Source organism: Pinus tabuliformis, chromosome 8 (assembly GCF_031772625.1).
Source record: "Pinus tabuliformis cultivar Carrire ecotype Pingquan chromosome 8, CPIR1, whole genome shotgun sequence".
Taxonomy (NCBI): domain Eukaryota; kingdom Viridiplantae; phylum Streptophyta; class Pinopsida; order Pinales; family Pinaceae; genus Pinus; species Pinus tabuliformis.
This window is the reverse complement of record NC_142294.1, coordinates 1,127,055,486-1,127,074,489: the sequence shown is the minus strand read 5'-3', so window position 1 is coordinate 1,127,074,489 and position 19,004 is coordinate 1,127,055,486. Positions and strand designations below refer to the sequence as shown.

The following is a 19,004-nucleotide window of genomic DNA, read 5'->3' as shown; positions in this document are numbered from 1 at the left end:
TCTGAAGGTTTGGATGCAATTGGTCAACAAAACCCACCAAAGTTGAATTTCACTTAGTTTGGTTTTCTGTGGCAAACGGCCTCCGCATTTCTCTTACTAGTGCTCGCATACGTTAATGCACTCAGACAAGATGATCATTCAAGGTTGTTGCCACTGAATACTTCTCCGGGTTTTCTGCATAACAAGAAAGCATCACAAAAAGAGACACCAATGGGCAGTTGAGAAGAAAAGAAAAATCATTTCTGCAAATGGACCGCTTAAAAATGGCAAATAACGACAGAATACCACAAGGAGAATATATCCAAAGATTGAAGACTACGCCAGACGGTCACTCAGGAGCATCCTTGCCCTGTATATCTTTCAATATCTGCTAAGAAGCATGATCTTCAATCTTTCTTACTTATGTCCACAATAAATGAAAATTGCTCGAGGACACCTTTACATAGTTATTCGATAGAATTTATAAATGTCATACTATTAGAACAACACACATTGAACCATTACTTATTATATGTAGGCCATGGTTTATTTGGCTAAAGGCTTGATATGGATGTTTTAATCACATATAAATGGGGCATTTGCAAGTCTGTCGGTACAGTAAAGACCTGGGCGCTGTGTAAAACCTTGTTTTGAAAGCATTTGCCGAGCCTTTATCACTAGCTGACGATTTGGTATGGGCCCATCATGCTCAGCAAGAATTGTCTGAATTGCATTGCTTAAAGCTCCATATGCATGATCAGGTTTTCCTGTAGGATTTGCATCAGCAGCAGTCTCGTCAGATTGACAACCACTGACCAAAATTCCCATATCTGGAAGGCCTCTGTTGCCGGATCCAGCATAGACTTCTTGGGTACTTGAAACTTTCTCCTTTAATGCTGGTTTTACATACTCAGAACCCTCATCACTTCCGTCCAACTTTTGCTTCAGAAATTGCTGAGCCAAATTTCCAATGGCCCCAAGGAGGCCACCCTTGTTATCAGCGGATTGTAGTTTGGTCACAAGAACCTTAACAAACTTCTTCACCTTGGGGCTTGCATCATCTCCAAATATGTCAAAAAGAGCCGGCCTAATTTTCCCAACATCAATGTCATGTCGACCAGTTTTCTCATTTAGAATTTCTATCAAGGTAGACAGAGGAAGAGAGCGGTTTTTAACATGTCCTCTCCCGCGGTATTCTATCTCTCGTGTTTCTCCTTCATCAAATTCATGTCTATCCTTGTGCTCATGATGGGAAGGTAAATGAACACCTCGAGACTCAAAGGCATCATGGACACTCTCAGATAAAAGGTCTCTGAAGCCAAATCTACTGTGTTTGTTCTGCTCAGGCTGCTCATCCCCATCTTTGGTACTCTCTCCAATTTGCTCCTTTGCCCTCTCAATCAAGCCCCCACTATGACAGGAATCTGAAACTATCGTGCACAAACAGTCCCTTGGGACCTTATCAATAAAATCACGAAAGTCATCATCTGCATCAAACAATCTCAGACATCAGATTTAGAATTTAGAATCGACTGCCTGCTACATTCTTGTTGCATCTGATACAATATACAAGTTCTAATTTTGCATACTATAAATTAATATTGAACCACATATTCCAGATTCAACTAGAGTTTTGATTTTTGTGATGAAAGAGAAACAACTCATTGGTGAATTGAAGTAGCTAAACTAAGATTCTACTGCTCAATCTAATAGGTTCTAAATGAGTAGCTTACCATTTGACACAAACTTCTGTTCAGCAATTTCATATTAGAAATAAGAAAAAAGAGATGCCACAACAAAACTGCATTGACTGAGAGAATATGTCAACCAAACACTAAATTAAGATCTAATTTAGCTCTCATCTGACCTCTCAAAACAACTCAAGGAGGCTATTCACATAGAGACATTCTCTACTTGATAATAACCAATACAATAATAAACTATGTGACTAAATATTAGCACACAAGACATGTATGATTAATTATTCTAATACTCCCCAATCCCCCTTAATAAGTGCCTGTCTTTTCCAGTAAGATCACATGTATGATTAACTATTCTAATACTCCCCCTTCTGAAGTGTCTGTTTTTTCCGGTATGATCTTCATTATTCTCTAGGGTGCAGTCTAACTAATAGACGAAATGGATTTTTTGGCTGGAATCCGACAATAGAATTTTAAGCAAGATTGTGATTTATTATTGTTTCAAATGCACTTTTGAATGCATAAATGGAAAAGACAGCACCCTGAAAAACCCATGAGGAACTGGAACTTTGCAAATCAAACAACTTAAACTTATGATTCTTAAAAATCTCTACGCAATTTTGGGCAAAATTGACCAGAAAACATGCCCGAAAATGGGTCATTTCGTCTATTAATTAAACTATGCCATTCTTCAGATCCTGAAGATGGTCCCACACTGCAAAGTCTTCATTTGGTCTGACCTAGTATAAGTATTATGTACCTTGAGCATAGATTCACCACCCAGCTATCAAAAGCCCACATAAAAGAAAAAACATCCACCGGAATACATAGGTACTCAACCATACTGCTGGTGTAGTACGAAGTCCTTCATGTACATGGTTTCATTCAACTCCTTCATGAAATCCCCCCCTGAATGTGCAAACAACTCTGCCAGCTGTTAGTTTTTGATTGATTTTGTAGCATTGGACAAGTTTTCTAGTCTCGATTTGTGTCTAAGAGGCTAAGGAACACGATATCTCCAAAACCCAGAGAAAAGGGTTCACGAGAAAAGCTTGTCAAATGCCTTAATTAAATTAATTAGCCATCATTTAAATATTTCCCAAGTCTAACTTAGGAAAAGTGGTTAATTAAAGTGAATTAATTAAAGAGATCGACTTATGCTCTAGAGGCTTCTAGAAAATGACTTGGATCAAGTCTGAGATGATCTTAATCACCAATAAAGATCTAATCGTGGTCATTGAAGCTCCAGCGAGAGATTATAAGAGCAAGTCGATTGGATGGAGAATGACGCAAGAGGGAGAGCGGGTTACCTTCGCAGATCAAGCTACCCACTTGCAGTGATTCAACAAAGGAGAAAGTTCAAGCCAAAGAGAGAGCATCGGTGTGAGGGAGCAGTTGATAACTCGGGAGGAGGATTCTAGAGAGTTTCCCAGTAGTTTTCAGTGCCGGAGTGGCAGGAAAAGGGAGGCCGAATTATTCTGCAGAGAGGTCGTGGAGCCAGTGCAAGCAACCATAAAACCGAGTGCCAGTGTCGAGAGAGAGGTCGTTTCAGTTGTCGACAGCTGAAAAGATCATCCGCAAGGCAGAGTGAATTTTTCTAGAGGCAAAGGGAGGCAGGACGACTCATCTGAAGGCAGCTAGCAAGCAGTGCGAATTGTTCCAGGCCAACAATGCGCATTTCTGATTAGGAGTGCGAGCAAGCCAGTGGAGGCCTAGTTGACTTGTAGAGGGAGAAAAAATATATCCCAAATGTTTTGCCAGTGTATTTTCCAGAGGATTGCTAGTTTGGCATCTAGATTATTGTACTCCCAAAAATTGTTGCATAATAATAAATAAATCCTCATCTATTGCACCAATTTTCCCTTCAGGGTTTTTCCAGGGACGTTAGTCCAAAATATTGGTGTCGATTTTTATGTGTGTGCATCTATTTATCAGTTCCTGTTTTTTATTTTCCACAACATATTTTATGGTGAAGCTCGCAATTGTAAATTTTTCATTAATTGTTGTAAATAATTAATTTGCTAACAGTTAGGAGAATAATATTCAGGAATTACAATCAAGGAATTTTCACATGGTATCAAAACATTGAATATCAGATCAGAGGCTCAGAGGCGAAAGATCAGGAGATCGTGTAATTTCAGAGGCAGATTTGAAGCACGAAGTTTAGACCTGCGCAGGCCAGGCATGCAATCTGAATTGTTGGGCAGGAAAATGGATTTCTAGAAGTAGAGTGCAGGAAAAGTTCAATTTTCCCGGAGCAAAATTCCAACAAGTAGTGGATTTGCTGGGAAACAGTTTTGATGAGCAGATCAGTTGATTCATTGCGCAGATCTAGGCGCAAAAGTTTTGCAGCAAGGGTTTTAGCTGCAGATCTGTGCAGGGGCAGGAAGAGAAAAGCACACAGAAATTATACTCAGGATGTCTTTAGTAGATTTCTCAGATTTCTCTAGTATGGTCGTAGAGAGATTCAACATTCAGGAGGCTACGGATTTGTCTTCCAGATTGGAGGATGAATTTGCTCAGATAGCTTGCCTCTCTAGCTCAACTTCACAGGGTGTCTGGTATATAGACAATGGAGCGTCAACTCATATGACAGGAGTTAGAGAATACTTCTCCAACTATAAGGAGGAGCAAATGGACTTCCAGATTCAAATGGGAAACAAAAGTAAATGTACTCCAATTGGGGTAGGTACCATCGAGATTCAGAGGGAGTCAAGAGCAAGCACCAATGTTACAAATATGTTGGATGTACCCAGCGTGGGTATGAACCTTATTTTAGTATCCTCTAGCATCAAATCAATGCAATGGGTGGCACAAGGAGTCCAATATAAGGTTCGATCCCTCTCCATGAGCACTTGCCAGCAACAACATAGTTAGCAACATTATCTGTAATGCCTTGAACAACATATTGTGGACCTATCTCTTGAATGAATTTATCCAACAACTCACATAATAATTGTGCATCTTTAACATATGCAAATGCATCAATAGATTTGATAAACATTGTCCCCCTAGGCCAATTAACCAGGAAATTCATAATGGACCTGCCCTTCCCATCTATCCAACCATCTGACATAACGGTGCATCCTGTGATCTCCCATGATTCTTTCTATTCAGCAAATCTCCTTGTGCAATCAGCCTTTTCCCCTTGAAGGAGATGCCCTCTCAAGTCATTATAAGACAGATCCTTGTAGCTCAAACCAACAATGGCAACAACTTCAACCATGGAATGGTAGAATGAGTTGTTTTTGGCAATGTTGAATGGTATGTCACTCCATAGAAAGCATTTGGCCACAATTTTGTCAACCTCTTCCTTCTCCTTCGATTTGACCATTGACCGAATAGAAGGTTTCCCTCCAGGCACATATCTTGGCACAAAGAAATGTGAGGATGCTGAAGGGTCAAGCATTGTAGAAGGTGTGCCTGAGGATTGGCTTTCCCCCACTGTTGGGAAGCTTGTGGATATATTTGCAAGCTCAAGCGTTGCTTCTTCCTTTTGATCTCTCTTCTTATGCTTTTGAAAAATGGATTGGTTTGCAATATAGATAATTTTTGGGGTGGCTGCTAGGCAAATCTCCACTTCATTCCCTAGTATTCTGGCAAGGTGGCATTTCAAACGGCTGATTCCACCAAACATTTCCATACCACATAGCTTGCAATTCAACCTGAATCTATTATGACCCTCATGGGTAGACCATACTCCCACATTGGATCTAATGGCTTTGGCATTTTGATCTTGGAATATGTAGAGTCTATAAACTCTAGAGTATAGAGCACTGATTCAATTTGTAACCCCATGGGACAAAAAAATGAGAGGAACTTAGAATTACAAATTTTTAAATAGAATACAAAAATCCACAAAATTGAAAAAACATGAAAAATGCTCCAATTAAAATACCCTAGCTACATAAGTATTAAATCCTCCATTCAAAGGGACAAAAAAGAGGTATATCTAATGAACATTGCATAACCTATACTAGATCTTGAAAAACAAAGAAAATGAGAAATTATTTTAACATACTTGGAAATGTGGAAATGGTATATTGGAGTAGATATCCACTCCACAAATACTCAGCTAATGGCAAAAAAATCTATGGAAATCCCTTTGTTCGCTGGTTATAGTCAAGTCACAAGGTCGCCATACCCCTCAAAGTTCAATCCCAGGAAGCAAAAAACCGAAATGATAAAAATAAAAAACTAGACCGAGATGCTTAAAAATGAAATTTGGCACAATAGGGCGATAATTTCGTTCAACTTGAAATAATTTCGAATTCGCCAATTTATTGCGATAAATACCAACAAGGTTGATTTCAGCGATAATATCACGATAATTCTGATAGTATTACGATATGTGCAACGCTACATTAAACACCGAAACTCGAAGAAGGTGAGGCAGATTGGAGTTCGTAGCAACAGATTGTACAAGTTGTAGCTCGACTCTCCAAAGGCACTAGTTAGAAGTAGTAGCAGTGATAGAAATAACAGTGGGAGAGACCCGAATGAGTTATGGCACAAGAGAATGGGGCATTTACACCATGGAGCACTTAGTTGCAAGAAACGTCCCCCCCCCGGATCAAAACCCCGATCCGCGATCCATATGGTTGTGTGGGGAAAGCGTCATCTGAAACGCGTTTTGTGTTAATAAACACGCTTCCTGGAAATTTCAGGAAGCGTGTGCCCGAAACACGTTTCAGTTTTTCCAAAACGCATTTCGGACGGCGCTTCGATCGTACGAAGCATCAAGCTTCGGAGTACGAAGCGTATGGATCGCGAGCTTCCTCCATGTTTTTTTTTGTATGAATTTTTTGAGCGATTCCAGGGTGATGACGATTGTGTTGAGATGCCACCCCCATTTGGTCCCTTGGTTCCTAAGTTCCATGGTTCAACACCAACAGCAAGGGGTTCGTCTTCATCAATTTCAGTGCCACAACCTCCATAGGCACCATCTTCTTCATTGCCACCACGTGGAGGCCCGCCGCCACATTCTCTTCGTGGTGGAAGGAGGAGAGATTAGTAGATATATTTATAATTTACTACTTTTGTCATAGATTAATCATTAGACTTGTAGGCTTGTGAATTTGAACCTTTTTGGCTTGGCGGTGACCAAGTGACCTATTTTGTAAACATTATTATTTGAATTTTGGACATGACAAATGTTGACAGTTGCTCACTTGCTAGATAAATCATAATATGCTCTATGTTTTATGTTTTATAATATGCTTAAATGTTTTATGTTTTATAATATGCTTAAAAATTTGATGTATGTTTGTAATTGCTAGAATATAGATGGTTGATGCTCGAATAATTAATCATTGATGTACATACTACATACTAGTAACTACAATGGAATCATGGATGCCATATCTATCTTGATTTATGCAAAAATATGCATGTTTTCATGTCTTCTACAACTAATTTGGTATTTGGGATGTTTGTTTTGAATATAAATGCAAAAAAATATATATATACAAATATATATATATATATAGCAGACGTTTCGCTTCCTAGATTTTTGGAAAATGATGCTTCCGCATCCCCGCTTCCAAAAAACATCCCCGTTTCCTCCCCGCTTCGTGCAACATTGCTTAGGACACTCAGAGAAATAGTTAAAAGTGTTCCAGAATTAAGCACGGAACACGATGATGTGTGTAGGGGGTGCGTACTTGGGAAGTATGCTAAGGCAGCATTCCCAAGAAGTGACAGTAGATCAAAAGGTGTGTTATAGCTTATACACTCGAACATTTGCAGTCCTATGTCCACTAGATCTCTCAAAGGGTACGAGTACTTCGTTACCTTCATCGATGACTATTCCAGGAAAACCTAGATCTATTTCTTGAAGACCAAGGATGAGGTATTTAGTCGCTTCAAGGAGTTTAAGGCTCTAGTAGAGAATGCGACAGGAAAGAAGATCAAGGTGCTTCGCTCAGATAACAGAGGAGAGTACACAAATAGTGACTTCACAAGCTTTTGTGCAAAGGAGGGCATCAAGAGGGAGTGGACAGCTCCATACAATCCACAACAGAATGGAGTAGTGGAGTGGAAGAACAGGTCTATAGTTGGGACGGCAAAAGCTATGTTATATGACCAGGACATGCCCAAGTTTCTATGGGCAGAGGCATGTAACACAATTGTGTATATACAGAACAGGGTTCCTCACAGGGCATTGGGGAAGATAACACCAGAAGAAGTCTTCTCAGGGAAGAAGCCAAAAGTAAGTCACTTCAGGATCTTTGGCAGCATAGCTTACTACCATGTACCAAATGAAAAACACACTAAGTTGGATCAAACTGTAGAGAAGGGGTTCTTTGTTGGGTATAACAAAACCTCGAAGGCATACAGGATCTACATTCCTAGCAGTAGGAAGATTATCGTGAGATGGGACGTGAAGTTCATGGAGGATAGAGCCTTCAAGAGATCTCACAAGTTGCCAACAAATGATCAAAATGAACCAATAAAAGCTCCATTGGTCTAACAACAGGGTCAACCATAGGTATAGTTGCAAGGATCTAGTACAGTCACTGGTATTGGCACGACCTCTGGTGTAGGAGATCCTGTGAGTTCGTAGCAGATGGAGCAGTAGAGGTAGGATGAGGATTTGGTCGATCCTCCCACCACTGGTGGACATACCAGCAAAGAAGTTCGTTAAACGCTGAAGGACACAGAGGAGTTCATAGGAGCTTCTAGGATGAACAAGAGAGAACGAAAACAACCAGACAAGTGCCAAGACTTGGTGGCACAGGATGTTGAACCTTCTAGCTATCAGGAGGTCGCATAGCATCAACTATGGGTAGATACCATAGTGGAAGAATACAACTCCATCATGACAAACGATGTTTGGGAGGTAGTGTCGAGACTTGTGTATAGGTCTGTTCTAGGCTCCCGGTGGATCTACAAGATCAAGTACGCTACAAATGGCAGTGTGGAGAAGTACTAGGCTAGGTTTGTGGCAAAGGAGTATGCGCAGAAGGAAGGCATAGATTATGAGGAGACCTTCGCCCCAATTGCCAGATACACTTCCATCTGGTCCGTAATATCTCTAGCAGCATAGATGGGATGGCAGATTCACCAGATGGACATCAAGACAACATTCTTGAACATGGTGATAGAGGAGGAGGTATACATCGAACAACCTGAGGGCTTCGAGACACATGAGAGGGGCACTCATGTGTGCAGACTGAAGAGAGCACTATACGGGCTCAAACAAGCTCCTAGGGCATGGTATGGTCGGATTGTCAGTGACTTGCAGAAGATGGGATTCATCAAGAGTGATGCAAATCCCAACCTTTACTATCTGATGGTAGAGAGTGATCCACTCATCCTAGTGTTGTATGTGGATGACCTCTTTTTGACAAGATCATCAGGGCTCATAGAAGACTGCAAGAGGAACCTGGCAGTAGAGTTTGACATGAAGGATTTGGGTCTGATGCATTACTTCCTAGGCCTAGAAGTATGGCAAAAGGACAAGGAGATATTCCTTAGTCAAGAGAGATATAATACAAAGATTCTGAAGAGATTCAAAATGCAAGATTGTAGGCCTATGTCTACGCCTGTGATTACGAACTGGAGGAAGATAGATGCATCAGAGGACAAGGACGTGGACCCAACCTTGTATAGGTAGCTCATTGGTTCACTCATGTATCTGGTCAACACCGGGCCAGACATCTTCTTCATGGTCAACACTTTCAGTCAATTCATGGTGGGACCTAACAGAGTGCATGGGACAACAACGAAGCACATTTTGAGGTTGCACGATCAAGTATGGGTTGAGGTATACTCGAGGTGATGGTGTCCAGTTATGTGGTTTCATAGATGTAGATTGCCAATTGGGCAAGCAGTTCAGTGAATTGAAAGAGCACATCAAGGTGTTGCTTCATCATTGGATCAGGGGTTGTATCTTGGTGCAGCAGAAAGAAGAATTCTATGGCACAAAGCTCTGCAGAAGCAGAGTACATGGCTACAAGCATGGCCACATGCAAATCTATATGGCTTCGGAAGCTGCTAGTGAGTTTGTGCAGCATGGAACAGTTCAGCTACAACATGTTCCCACATAGCAGCAGGTTGCAGATATACTCATGAAAACTCTAGGGAGAGTGTGGTGTCCTTCCCAAGATACATCAAATGTAGGGTCTTTCTTTGATTGAGTGGATGATGGGTCCTTGAGGTCTTCTTTCCTTTGAATATTGTAAACTTCCCAAGAAAGCTTTTATTGAAGAAACCTTCTTTGGATGATCTAGGGTTTTGAGGTCTCCTTGTTGTTGTTGCTTCTAGATGGTGTGACCCTTGAGTAGTCCTTCTTAGTTTGTTCGGCCCTTATGAATCCCTTCTTGATGATTTAATGTCCTCGATGTTTCTTGTATGATCTTCTTATGCTTCGGCCGTTGAGTATCTTTCTTTAAGTTGCCTTTCCTTGATGTAGTCACCTTAGCTCTGAAACCATGTTGAGAAATCTAGAGGCGGCTAGATTAGGTGATTTCTCTTACTTTGATAACTCCTTGTGATGAACGTTTTACTTAACTTGATTAACTTCTTCTTTTACTTGATTATTATTAGTGTTCTTCTATCATCAAACCACTACTAAATAATAAAAACAATGAGACAATAAGACATATTATGCAATTAGCCAAGGCCAAAAACATGTCTACTTGAGAGGAAACCCACAAGAAATCTTCTCTTCTTATAGAAATTCAATTGAAAATTTTCAAGACGTATGACCCTTGACCAAGACCCTCGAAGACCAAGTCAAACCTTTCGAGCTTTTCCTTGTAGCAACTTTTTCAATTTCGACTTCTAGCAAATTCTTCTGCAACTTCGACCCCCAATGGATTCTCCTGCAACTTCGACCCCCAGCAGATTCTTCTGTAACTTCGACCCAACAGTTTCTTCTTCAACTTTGACCCAGTAGTTTCTTCTGCAACTTCGACCTGCCCAGCAACTTTCCAGCACTTCGACTTGGCCAACAAATTTCCAGCACTTTGACATACCCAACAACTTCCCAGCACTTCAACTTGCCCAACAACTTTCCCACACTTCGACTTGCCCAGCCACTATAGAAATCTTAACACGAGAGACAGAGAGAGACACCCAAAACTTCGACCTTGCTCTTCTTCTTCGTCGTCTTTTTCCAGCTTCTACCTTGAGGAGATCAAACTTTCTTAAGTGAGTGTCCAAATGAGGGCGAGTTTCTTCTTATTTATAGGCTTCTGAGGGGTACGAATTGCTATCTTTAGGCCAACTTGTCCCTTCATGTAGGCTCACTTGATCTTTGCACCATGACTTGGTCTTAGAGGGTATCTTGACTCTATTTTGACTCAAATAAATTCTTTTTACAATATGTAACATGCCCAAATGGGTCTTACATACATGACAATGACTCTCTGAATTGTAGACAGAATGACAAGCCCTAGAAGCTCTCATGGGAGCTTGAGCCTTGACCTATAAGATAAATTTCCTTGAGCATGAAACCCATGCCTCAAGAATAACAATAATAAATTTATTTTCTCATTACATCAAATACATAAAATCATGATTACATATGTCATTATGAAGACCGAACCTAGTTACATATTTCAACAGTGTTTTCTGGTGGATATATAAAATAAATTGTTAATTTTAGGTATGTTCTATGCTTAGAGAAATTTATTTCAATTTTCACAGTTAGCTCAATATCTTTCCAAATTAGCAATCACATCAGCATAGTAGTAAATTGCAGATAGAACATATACATGAATCACAGAAGACAAGCCAAGACAAGAGGACACAAGATGTGGTGCTAGCCAGGGACAAACCCCAATGTGGGGAAACCCTTGATCAATTCTTCTTATATGTTCTTCAATAGTTTAGCAGAGAGAGAGAGATAGTACATATACAACAAAAGTCAACACTTTGACTTATCTAAATAAGAGCAGAGATCATCTCTAAGAAGATGATACATGAGGTAGCTGGACTCAGTTGAAGACATGCAGCTTCAACTAATTCTCCAAGGTGACTCCATCACCATGTTGAGCCTATCACTGTGTTGCACCATCATACCATGTCCAGCATCACTGAGCTACAACACACTGCACCATCACTATGTTCAGCATCACTGAGCTACACCATGCTACACCATCACTATGTTCAGCGTCACTTATCTACACCATGTTGCACCATCACTATGTCGAGCATCATTGAGCTACACCATGTTGCACCATCACTATGTCCAGTATCACTGAGCTACACCATGTTGCACCATCACTATGTCCAGCATCACTGAGCTACACCATGTTGCACCATCACTATGTCCAGCGTCACTGAGCTACACCATGTTGCACCATCACTATGTCCAGCATCACTGAGCTACACCATGTTGCACCATCACTCTGTCCAGCATCACTGAGCTACACCATGTTGCACCATCACTCTGTCCAGCACCATGTTGCACCATCACTCTGTCCAGTATCACTGAGCTACACTATGTTGCACCATCACTATGTTCAGCATCACTGAGCTACATCATGCTGCACCATCACTATGTTCAACATCAATGAGTACACAATGCTGCACCATCACTATGTCCAGTATCACTGAGCTACACCATGCTGCACCATCGCTATGTCCAGTATCACTGAGCTACACCATGCATCCTGTACCCATCGTTGCTACTGTGTGCACTATGCATCCTGTACCCATTGCTACTATTGTGTGCACTATGCTGCACTATGCATCTTGTACCCATTGTTGCTACTGTGTGCACTATGTTGCACTATGCATCCTGTAGTCATATACTATGTTGTCTATAATGTTACAGCGTTCATCATAAGACCAAGGTGGTTAGCTATAGTGCTATGGCCTGCAGCCTAGCACATAGCAATGCTAATGTCTTCTCCTCTATGACAGCGTTAGAGTTACAGCAATAGGTTTCCGTTAAGACAACGATTGGATTTATCATTCATGACTGTGTTTCAATCAAAACAACAGTTAGAGCATCCTTACTTCGAACAACATTAAGGATAGCTGAAGGTGTGGCTTCTTTATCTCAGCATTCAAGTGTGAGAGCATTCCTTCTATACCTTTCATGACTGCATGTAGGATGAGGGTTTTTCCTTCCATGACAGCGAGGGCATTCCATGTGTAGAACACTCTTCTAAAACAGTGTTTAGGTGTGAGAGCATTCCTTCCATAACAACAAGGGCATTTCATGTGTAGAACACTCTTCTAAGACAACGTTTAGGTGTGAGAGCATTCCTTCCATAACAGCGAGGGCATTTCATGTGTAGAACACTCTTCTAAGACAACATTTAGGTGTGAGAGCATTCCTTCCATAACAGCGAGGGAATTCCATGTGTAGAACACTCTTCTAAGACAGTGTTTCCACTTAGGGATTCTTCTCTCCACTAAAGCCCAAAACGAGTGGAGAAGAAGAGATCTCAAGTGAGTTGTCTCTTTGCTAGGCACTTGTATTTATACTAAAACAAGGAGCACAAGTGAGGGTAGTTTGGTTGCTAGCTGACCTTGACGAATTGTCCCATCACACAAATAAATTAATACCTCCATGAATACTTATCGGAATCGGATGATCTTTATATCAATCCCACACCTCTTGATGAGAGGGATCCAAGAAAAATATCAGTGCCATAGATAAGATGACCCACATGGAGTTTGGTCCTAGTTGCCAATTTTAACACTCCCTCTCAACTAGGGAGAACTCCATCCACTGATCCATCTGCCAGACTGTACTATCTCTGCCATCAGTGCCCTGCATTGCTCTACTCTGCTAAACCATAAAGAAGAAGAATTGATCGAGAATGTCTCATACCATTCTCTACTGACCCGAAGTCAGTTCCATATAAAGAGAGTGTGTCATACCACTCTTACTGATCCCAAATCAATTCCAAGAGAGTGAGTCATATCACTCTTATTGACCCAAAGTCAGTTTCATTAATCCCAGATCAATATCAAAAGAGAGTGTATCAAACCACTCATACTGATCCCAGATCAATGGAGGTCATCCTAGCATAGGGAGTACGGTAGATACAACGATGCGTACATTGATAGTACTACTATGGTCCCTAACCCCATTTCCCTACTCATCGACCAGATGAGAGGTACTTCCCATGAGTCCCAAACTGCATGGTTAAGATGCCTCGACAGGAGAACCACTCATCCTGTCCATAAGTTGCCACAGGGTATCACAAGGGAAGGCTAAGCCATTCACCCTGTACACAGCACACCATTAGGGGAGGGTGAGTAGCCCTATGGTCGCTCGTTGCACCAAGAAGTACCCCAAGCCCCCCGGAGCTCCCAGAGCTCAATGCATGCATCATGCAAGACCCTCATAAGAAGGTCTCTCAATGGCTCCAAGTTGTTCGGGAAAGTCACAAATTTGTCATTTCCCCGGGGCTTCAACAAAATGTTTGCGACCTGTACATCAGTGTCAATGTGATGAAGCCTCCTCGCTCGTCGATGTACCATATCCCAAATAAGGTAGTATCTGATGTCTACATGCTGGAGAAATCATAGAATACGGGATTCCTCAACAATCGAATCCCCCTCTGGTTGACACAGAAGATCACGGTGGTATCCATCATGTGTACAAACAGCTCACTGAAGAGCTTCCACAACCAGGCAGCTTCACACGAGATCATACTCGTAGCTATGTATTCGGTCTCAGTGGTGCTCAAAGCAACCGTCTTCTGCTTCCTGCTCATCCAGGATATCGAGCAGAACCCAAAGAGAACCAGCACTCGGAAGTGCTCTTGCAATCCTCCACACTGCCTGCCCAGTCAGCATTCGAATAATCATGTAGCTTCATATTTCCAACAGTGTATCTCAATCTATGAGAGATTGTGCCCCGAAGATATCTCAGAAGATCCTTGGCACAAATCTAGTGAGGCTCAACCATACATGAGCTCACCATGCTAACTGCAAAACATATATCCGAACAAGAGTTCACCAAGAACACCAATGCTAGTATGAGATTGTGAAACTGAGAGGCATTTCCCAAATCAGGTCCGGTATCCCTACCACATAACTTCTAAAAGTTAAGATCCATAGAGGTAGTCACGGGCTTGCAGTTCACCATTCCAAATCTGGAATCCAACTCCCTCTTACTTTTGCAAATGAGAGGGTCTGCACCTGTCAGAAAGAGGTCATCCTTAGAAGGTGCCGGTATGAGAGGTCTATCATCCACAACCTTCAAGCAATGGTTTGGATCGGCTTCACTCCTAGTGAATCTCAGCTTCATCAGACAGCTATCAATCCTCTCATACTAAGCCCGAGGTGTTTTGCTTCAAGCCATAGAGGGCTCTCTTCCACCTGCATACATGAGATTCCTGATCATGAATCTCAAACCCCTCGGGTTGTTCCAAATCTATGGACCTACTACTTGAGGGGAATGGTCCCCTTGTAAGATTTTCCTTCGGTACATCTCGGACATGTACCTTCATGCTCTTCTTGAATTCAGGCATCCCTGTCACCATCTGACTCACATCGAGTAGGGCCTCATAATAGACCTCTGGTGCTATAGATGAGATGTGTCAACTGACATGGTCCCCAATGGACCATCCAGCAACTTGATACAAATTGCCAATCCCTGAACCCATGAGTAAAAGCATTTATTGAAAATTTCATTTTCAAACACATACCTTTCCATCGATGAATGCCACCCTAAAAGTTAAAACCTTTGACTTCCATTACCGAAATGGACACCAAGTTCTTCTTGCGATCAAGTACATAAAGAGATTCTCGTAAATGAATCGAGTTACCCTCATTCACTTGAGGGGTAACATTCCCTACACCTTTTCCGGGATAGGTGGTATTGACTCCAAGTATAATCCCACGATTGTTTCCATCTCTACCAAATTAGAGAGAGCACCCTTCTATCTGATGAAGTGCCTTGAAGCACTACAATCAATAAGCCAAATTCCCAAAGAGTCTGAAGGAGAAGGTCAATATAAGATAATGCTTCTTTATCTTATCAAGAACAACTTTTGATTCTTCATACCTGGGGTTCCTTGCTTTCTTTGAAGAGTTGGCCATTTCCTTGATGACCTGCATTCCTTCGATGATTGAAGATATCCCTGGAATGATTGTTATCATCAAGTGATGTGTCCGACCATTCGGACACTCCTTCGCATAATGGCCTAACTTATTGAAAGCAACGCATCTACGTTTCCTTCTACCCTTAGATCCGAACTTCCCATTGAAGTGATCTTTAGGTAGGACATCAGAAGCTTCCGCTGCGTCACTCGGATAATATTCTCTGCTTCGACTTCACCCTTGAAGAGGGATGAAGAACCCATTGAGCCTTTTGTCCTTTCCCAACTGTCTTCGGTGATTGCTCTTTCACTCTTGCTTGGGCTTTGTCTTCACCTCAGCTCTGATACCATGTTAATTTTAAGTATGTTCTATGCTTAGAGCAATTTATTTCAATTTTCACAGTTAGCTCAATATCTTTTCCAGATTAGCAATCACATCAGCATAATAGTAAATTGCAGATAGAACATATACATTAATTGCACAATACAAGCCAAGACAAGAGGACACAAGATGTGGCGCTAGCCAGGGACAAACCCCAATGTGGGGAAACCCTTGCTCAATTCATCTTATATGTTCTTCAATAGTTCAGCAGAGAGAGAGAGAGAGAGTTAGTACATATACAACAGAAGTCAATACTTTGACTTATCTAAATAAGAGCGGAGATCATCTCTAAGAAGATGATACATGAGGTAGTTGGACTCAGTTGAAGACATGTTGCTTCAACTGATTCTCCAAGGTGACTCCGTCACCATGTTGAGCCTATCACTATGTTGCACCATGCTGCACCATCATACCACGTCCAGCATCACTGAGCCACACCATGCTGCACCATCACTATGTTCAGCAACACTAAGCTACACCATGCTGCACCATCACTATGTCCAACATCATTGAACTACACCATGTTGCACCATCACTATGTCCAGCGTCATTGAGCTACACCATGCTGCACTATCACTATGTCCATTATCATTGAGCTACACCATGCTGCACCATCACTATGTTCAGCATCACTGAGCTACACCATGTTGCACCATCACTATGTCCAGCATCACTGAGCTACACCATGACGCACCATCACTATGTCCAACATCACTGAGCTACACCATGTTGCACCATCATCACTGAGCTACACCATGATGCACCATCACTATGTCCAACATCACTGAGCTACACCATGTTGCACCATCATCACTGAGCTACACCATGATGCACCATCACTATGTCCAACATCACTGAGCTACACCATGCTGCACCATCACTATGTCCAGTATCATTGAGCTACACCATTCTACACCATCACTATGTTTAGCATCACTGAGCTACACCATGTTGCACCATCACTATGTCCAGTATCACTGAGCTACACCATGTTGCACCATGCATCCTGTACCCATCGCTGCTACTATGTGCACTATGCATCCTATACCCATCACTGCTACTGTGTGCACTATGCTGCACTATGCATCCTGTAGTCATATACTATGTTGTCTATAATGTTACAGCATTCATCATAAGACCAAGGTGGCTAGCTATAGTGTTATGGCCTGCGGCCTAGCACATAGCAATGCCAATATCTTCTCCTCTATGACAGTGTTAGAGTGACAGCAATAGGCTTCCGTTAAGACGACAATTGGATCTATCATTCATGACTATGTTTCAATCAAAACAACAGTTAGAGCATCCTTACTTAGAACGGCATTAAGGATCGCTGAAGGTGTGGCTTCTTTATCTCAGTGTTCAAGTGTGAGAGCATTCCTTCTATACCTTTCATGACTGCGTGTAGGATGAGGGTTTTTCCTTCCATGACAGCGAGGGCATTCCATGTGTAGAACACTCTTCTAAGACAGTGTTTAGGTGTGAGAGCATTCCTTCCATAACAGCGAGGGCACTTCATGTGTAGAACACTCTTCTAAGACAATGTTTAGGTGTGAGAACATTCCTTCCATAACAGCGAGGGCATTTCATGTGTAGAACACTCTTCTAAGACAATGTTTAGGTGTGAGAGCATTCCTTCCATAATACCGAGGGCATTCCATGTGTAGAACACTCTTCTAGCATTTCCACTTAGGGATTCTTCTCTCCACTAAAACCCAAAACAAGTGGAGAAGAAGAGATCTCAAGTGAGTTGTGCCTTTGCTAGGCACTTGTATTTATACTAAAATGTGGAGCACAAGTGGGTGTAGTTTGGTTGCTCGTTGACCTTGACGAATTGTCCCATCACACAAATAAACTCATATCTCCATGAATACTTATCGAAATCGGATGATCTTTAGATCAATCTTACACCTCTCGATGAGAGGGATCCAAGAAAAATATCAGCTGCCATATATAAGATGACCCACATGGAGTTTGGCCCTAGTTGCCAATTTTAACATAAATGATGTAAGGCATTTTGCATGTAAAAGGCTAGGTGGTTATAGAGTCTTTCGTGATAAATACTGGCCCTCAGTGGAAGAAGAACTGTGTCTGAATGTAATGGTTTTGGCCAATGTTCCAGTTGATTTAATATAAACCACTTGTTTCTTTTAAAAATATATATATGTATAGCAAAGAAAAGAAAAAAAAATATTGAGTACCTTGACGGTCAAGGGCAACTTCCAAGCACATTATATTATAAGTACAAATTGTGGAGAAGAAGACCTTGGTTAGATATTGTAATTTTGCATGATTGATTAATGCATAGACGCATGAATGAATCCTTATAGAATTTTGTTATGAAAGGAGCCACTTGAAGTGGGAAAAACACTTGTGATTTTAAGCTTTAGGTTGTGTAAATTTATTAGATGCTTATACTATTGTCATGAAGTATTACTTCACCCAAGGTAATGGGCTTCCTTTCATCTTATGAAAACTTATCAAATCGCAAGACTAGATAATGTATGGATAAGCTAAAGCCCTACGAACTTGAAAAATCATAACTAGTCCCAAAAAAGGATAAACAAAAGGAGCAAGTTAGGAACTTAGGAAATATGAGATAGTATGCCCTTCATTCAATCTTAACTAGATGAGATAATTTATGTTACTGTGATCACTAGATTTTTTATGTAAGAGAACATTGTGCAGATCATGAATTTGTATGTTAAATTGCATAGGATAGGGAAAAATCTCCTTAAGGGTAGTGGTAAAAAGGTGTCCCCAGGCTATGATGATATTTATGCATATTTATATGGTACAATTGTTATTAAGTTTATGGATTACGACAATTGTTGTTTAATGTGTAGAAATTTCTCATTTCCCACCCCGATTTTCAGTTTCTCCTTATTTCTCCCATATAGTTAAATGCCCTTTCCCATAACCATACATTTA

The 19,004-nt window shown here is 41.2% G+C and overlaps 1 protein-coding gene across 1 annotated transcript in view; it reads right to left on the bottom strand.

Moving 5' to 3' along the window:
- Nucleotides 1-218: 218 nt before the first annotated feature.
- Nucleotides 219-19,004, bottom strand: part of LOC149239309 (metacaspase-5-like) — a 45,886-nt gene continuing 27,100 nt past the window's right edge. Inside the window, exon 2 of the mRNA XM_089373390.1 lies at nt 219-1,466. Within this exon, the coding sequence (XP_089229516.1) occupies nt 556-1,466 (911 nt within the window). The 3' untranslated portion in view covers nt 219-555. The remainder of the gene's footprint in view (nt 1,467-19,004) is intronic.